Genomic DNA, 6,279 nt, shown 5'->3' with positions numbered 1-6,279 from the left:
ACAAGTATAGAGATCTCACAAATATATTGTGCCATGCCTATTATGCCATTGAACCTGACCACATAAAATTACTCAACTAACCTGCCAGAAACAATTCCACTCTAGCACCAAGCTGCAGAAGTGGCTTCCACCATATAAATTGTCCAGTTCTATTTTTCTATGTTTAAAGCAAATTGTTATGGGTACCAGCAAAATATCACTGGTGCTAGTGGAAATCAAAGTTAGGTTCCACGATGAAGCAGCACAACAGCACTGCAAAGTTTCCTATGTAGATCACACAAGTACACAGAAGTCAGAACAAACAAAACTGATACAAGAAGCAAAACATTTTACGATCTCAAGTTAATTGTTGCGAAATAAGATTCCACGATACCAGTGCAAACACATCCAGCAACAAGGTCCCGACACAATGAAACAGGCTAAACATGTCCCTAGCTTAACGACCAACAGTTAAAACAAGCTTCGGCCTCTTTACGTACATTGCATCGAAAAACAGTCCATCTCCTCCCATCAAAAGCAAGAGTGATACGCAGATGAGGATTTTTCTCCCTTCTCAAGACAATCTTCCATAGGTGGCATAGGTAAGAACCATACCTGGAAGGACATTGCAAATTCAGTAGTGAAAATGTGTCAGAACTGTCAAGTCAGTTTAAAATGAAATAAGATATAATGAGGAATGTAAGGAGTCAAGTTGAAAACCTAGAACTATGCTAACAGTGTCGTTGTGTTCCAGAATAAATGCAACTTCAAACTGTTTATACCTACAAATATGTAACAACAGATTGCACCTGAGTGTCTACCATCCCTGCAGGCTAGCTATAAGCATTGTTCTTGAAGGTTAAAGGTGTTCATATGAGTTGCATGAGCATGTTATTCAAAATCTTTCTGATCTACCCCTATAAATGATAAAGGTCTATGCATAAAAAAGATTGCATGAAAGATACGCTGGCACTAACAGTAGAACAACTAAATGTACGATAAAGAGCAAAACCAGCAAGCTAGCAATATGGCACCGGCACCACATTCAGATTGATTATTAGGGAGTAATGGAGAACTTAATAGTCATACGAATATATTCATCGGCATACTACAACAATCAACTGTAGAAAAACAAAGCAAGCACTGAATATACTTGGTGCCTACAACACTTTCTCGAGTAAATATTAATGTATTTGTGATAGTAACATCAGATTGCTCCTAACAAAGACTACAAAGAAGAGTTCCCAGGCTTTTGTATTAGCTCCTACATTCTAAATTTCTATTTCAATAAATAATGAGACAGTAACTATATCAAAGTTCAGTGTTTGCTCCTAACATGCTAAAATTTTAATGACTTGAGATATAAATATGTAATACTAGTAAGCTCATATTGAAGATACAGCAATAGGTGAGTCATGAACACACATATAAAGGTTGATGTATTTCCATTTCATTATAAAGCACAAGTGAGCAAACAAAAGCGATGTTCAACGCTGACAATTTAACACTGTTTCTCAAAGTTGTACAAGTAGCTGAACACAAATTAAACTATATGTAAACTAATAGGTGGAGAGCCACAAGGGATGGCATGTTCTAGGCTTATAGGATGCATCTAACGTTGTAGGCAATAAACATAGATATCAACTAATATATAAACTATCAAGTTGTAGATGCAAACTACAGCCGGATCTCATGAGCTAAGCATAGTTCACGCACTAGAATCTGCACAAGAGAATGACCAGAACACTAAATGCAAAATAGAGCCGGTTCATCCATCTCAAGTGCATCAATAATAACAAATGTAACAACTTGAGAAATAAGAATAAAGATGCAAGTAATTCTAGCGTTGAAGCTTACCTGGAAGGTTCAATTACTGGGGGTTCTGTCCAGGCTGCTGTGGACCAGGTGGCGGTGGCATCCCGTGCCTGGGTGGTTGTCCGAATTGCGGCGGTGGCATTGGTGGCCTCATCCCTGGTGGAGGCGGCATGCCAGGCATGCCTGGCATCCCTGGCCTCCCTGGCGGAGGTCCCATGGGTGGTCCCCTCATGAACTGCTGCGGCGGGCCACCTGGGTAGGGCTGCGGCGGCCCCGGCGGGCGCTGGAACTGCATCTGCATAGGCGGCGGGCCACCAGGGCGCATGGGCTGCATATTCATGGGCGGGCGGACGACCTGCGGGTACGCGACCGGCGGCGCCGAGAGGTTGGGCATGGGGGGCCGCGAGATCTGCGGCTGCATCATGCCAGGGGCCGGGCCGCCCACGCCCCGAACAGGGCCAGAGAGGCCGGGCTGGGCCTGGAGGAGCGGGCCGGTGGGCACGCCGCGCCCGGCGGCGCGCCCGACGCCGGTGCCGGAGAGCGCGCCGCCGCCGGCGGAGGACTTGACGCGGGACTCGTCGGGCGGCGGCGGGCCCTCGACGGTCATGGAGACGACCTCCTCGCCGCGGAGGAGGAGGAGGCCGAGCGTCCGGCGCTCCTCGCGGTCGCCGGTGGTCTTGGAGGACTTGGAGGGCGGGAGCCTGCGGAACTCCTCGCAGTCGCCGAGGACGAGGTTCATGTGGCGGTCGAAGGCCATGAACTTGCCCACGAGCTGGCGGCCGTCCTGGATCGTGACGCGCATGCGGTAGTTGACGAACTGGAGCATCTTGGACCCCTTGGGGTTCGACATGGCGGCTTGTGCGCCGGCGGCGGCGCGGCGCAGCTAGGTTAGGGTTTCCGCGGCGAGGAAGAAGAGGAGAGGAGAGAAGGGTTTTTCGTGTGGGGGTTTGTTTGAGTTTGTATGGGTCGGGTCGGGTCGAATAGAGAGCAAACGGGACGGTGCGGAACTGCGGATGTCGGTTTAGTCTTGGGCCTTTTAGATGGCCCTGGGCTTGGTTCAAACTAAGCTAAGCTGCACACACACCGCTACGCTAATTTCTTATCCCACCGTCCAAAAATTATGACAGTTCTTAAATTTTGCTTGTCAACAGCTTAAATTTTTTGACTCCAATTTGTATCACAAATATGTTTACAAATATTTTATAAATATATGTGAAATAAAAGAGATTTGCAAGATGCATTCTAAAAACTATATAATTTTGCATGGTCAAAGATCGTGTGAAAAACGTGCCTCATATTGATGGAGGGAGTATAAAAACCTTACCATACCGTAATGAACGGAGAAATCCCATCGCCATGGTGTCAGGGTTTTCTCGTCATAGTCCTTTCTAGTTACTCTTGCGTCCAATGGCAGATCTAGCACTACTAGAAAAAAGACAATTAGTGGCGCACAAAAAAAAGCTAGTGAAAGGATCGTATGCAGCACCTAGGGGGTGATTAGGTGCTCACCAATTTTGCTCTTTTTCAATTTAGACTTGACACAAAGGTATACATGATATAGCTAGATATACATCTAAGCAAGATATGGCTAGACAAGATATAATAGAGCTATTGAGGATAGAGGTAACCGAGAGTAGAGCACGCGGAGACACAGAGACGATTCCCGTAGTTCCTTCATTTTGAGGGAAAGTACGTCTACGTTTGGAGGACTGTGGTCACCACGAAGGCCAGACCAAAGCCGCAAAGGCCTCGCTCAGGTCTCCTGTGAGCAACGCCACAAAGGTCTAGCCCACTTCAACTAAGGGATTTCCTCGAGACGGAAATCGAGCCTTTACAAGGTTCTTGAGGCACACATCCACAACCGAATTAGAGACTCACAATATCTGTAACAACATAACAACAATAACAAGAACGAATCAAACACAAACAACTAGGGTTTCCAAAGAGGAGCACTAGCAAAGGGACCCTCAAACAAATGAGGGGGAAATGTAAATCGCTTCGGTGAAGATGTAGATCGGGATGTTCTCCTTCGATTCTCCAAAGATCAAGAGGTTTGGATGGTTGGTGGAGGAGATCTAGTGAATCTTGTATTTCTTGGTGTGGCTCTAATGGTGGATGAACTTGAGCAAGAATGAGCAGCTTGGGGTTGAGGAAGAAGGGGGTATATATACCCCCCCTGAAAATCGAGCCGTTGCAGGATCCTAGGGGGCGGATAATCCGGCCTAAATAAGAGACGGTAATCCGCCCCCCCGGATTATCCGGGTGAGCAAATATATCTGGCCTTAATTCAGGGAGGGTACTAGGAGCTCATCGCCAAAGTCCTTAGCCGTTTTTAAGGGGCTGGATATTTTTGCAAATATTCGGCCTTGATCCAGGATGGTGACATTGTAATACCTATGTGGTGGATCCTTGTTCTATGATATTGTTATATGAGATCTAATCATATTATATTTGACAGATGTGTTGATAGATGCATATTATGTACCACGTTCTTAAGTTCATGTTCTGATCCAACATCTATGCAAGAGCGTGTGTGGGGTGATGTGTGTGTTAGATGGAGTAGCAGGGTTTTAGTGATTGGATAGTGACAATATGTTCAAGAGTTATTATGGCTTTGCCTTTCTTTTGCTACATCACTAGGGATAAAGTGAATGCATGTGCTATGTTCATCATGTGACAATAATGGTGATCTTGTTTGTTCAAGGTAGCATATTTGATATTCAACCTTCATGTCAAAGTACTTATTGCTATGCACTGTTAATTCTTAATACAATATTGATGAAGTTTCATTCTTGTGGATCATAAGAGAGATGTGTTGCATCATCTCTATGTTAGGACGTGATGCCCATATTAATTCTGATCTTACATATAATATAATTTGTACCTTAATATCTCATTGATAAATTGATTTTTATCCACCACAACTTTACGAGAGAATAGTCAAGTGAACCCATAAATCCATGTCCACTTTTTATCATAAGAAACACATTTATCTTGCATTTACATTGTTTTCTATTATCTGCACTAGTTTATTTCGAAAATACATAAATATTTACTTTTCTTATTTGCATCCAAAACACCAAAAACATTCGATCTCTTTACAGTTTTTTACTTAGTTATTTCACCTAGATTAGTTTACTACTTGTTTTATTACTACTTGAGTTATTTACTTACAAGAAACCTTGTGCTTGACAACCACATGGTGGAATCGGAGACACAAGGTATTTACTTACTTGCAGGATTACTTAAAGAAGAGAGAAGAAAATACTTTTCCATCCAGTTCCCCGAGAGTTTGATATAAACCCTCGAGGCACCCTTATGGGGAGGATACTTTCTTGATATAACACTCTACACTTGGAGTCCCAACGTATCAAGATCTTTTTAGCGTTGCTAGTAGCCGTCATCAACTGCCCGTGTGATCCTGTATGTGGTCAAGTTGGCTTTCTTTGCCTCCAAGTACATGGCACGATGCTTGTAGCTATCCTATGTTGTCTATATTTGGTACTGTCAAGTGGCTTAATTGGAATGCCTTACTGGAAGGTTTATGCTTAACTGAATCTTGCAGTTTATTTTCATTCATATTGACCTTTTCATGTCAGCATAGAATCCATATTTAAATGGAAATGTTAAAGCTTAATCTTCTTTGAGGAGCTAGTGAGTATTTGGTTTTGGTCACTTTATAAATGTTGTCTGAGATATGCTTAGTGGTTGTTTGTGCATACGCCTCGTTGATGCCTTCGATGGAATCGGGATAAACTTTCTCTAATTGTCTCTTGTTGCCTTCTAAAGTGTTGCCTACTTGCTTAATTTGATGATTCCAGTAACTTTAGGAAATCTGGACGAGTTTCCAGGTTTCCGAAGTTATACATTCTAACCAACTAGTTGAATGCCCGTGCGTTGCTACGGATCATCAAGATTTATTCTATGTCATGCGGAAATAATGCATATAAAGTTTTTGGTGGTATCCGAAGGAAGATACCATATTACTCATTATTTCAACATCAACACCTCTTTTACCGAAGGGAGGAGCATGCACTTTACCTCCATCCGCAGCACCATATGTATCCAGTATTCAAGAAAAATCCTTTTCTTTACTAAAACAATAGTACAATATATAGTTATGGCAGCATATTCAATATTCCAAGGAAAGATTCTCATAGCCTGCCTGATACCTATTTGAGTGCAAGAACTATGGTGCAATAGGTAATTCCTTGAGTTACTTTTAGCATCTTCCAGTATCATTCTTCACAAAATCTCCCAACAAATAGCAGACCCTTAATTGGCATGTGATTTTTCTACAGAAAACCAATTTATAAGTTCATCTATGCTAGCAATGATATAAAAAGGAACCATTTCAAAGAAAGGAATAGTGTGTCCACATATACGAGAGTATATTAGTAATGCATGCCAATTAGCATGTGTAGGCTGGCCTTTAACTTTCTCTTTTTATAAATATTGGTCCGTTCTTTAATTTTAATGGATTGA

At 42.8% G+C, this 6,279-nt stretch overlaps 1 protein-coding gene across 1 annotated transcript; it reads right to left on the bottom strand.

Annotated features, from left to right (window-relative positions):
* Positions 1-292: 292 nt before the first annotated feature.
* LOC124676737 (small nuclear ribonucleoprotein-associated protein B'-like) lies at positions 293-2,719 on the bottom strand. The gene is made up of 2 exons (XM_047212770.1): positions 1,837-2,719; positions 293-594 (listed from the first exon to the last, which is right to left on the bottom strand). Exon 1 carries the CDS (start codon positions 2,642-2,644, stop codon positions 1,850-1,852), a length of 795 nt encoding a protein of 264 aa, XP_047068726.1. The 5' UTR covers positions 2,645-2,719; the 3' UTR covers positions 293-594; positions 1,837-1,849.
* Between the last annotated feature and the right edge of the window lie 3,560 nt (positions 2,720-6,279).

The sequence above is a fragment of the Lolium rigidum genome, chromosome 7 (assembly GCF_022539505.1).
Source record: "Lolium rigidum isolate FL_2022 chromosome 7, APGP_CSIRO_Lrig_0.1, whole genome shotgun sequence".
Lineage (NCBI taxonomy): Eukaryota > Viridiplantae > Streptophyta > Magnoliopsida > Poales > Poaceae > Lolium > Lolium rigidum.
This window is presented reverse-complemented; position numbering and strand designations above follow the sequence as displayed.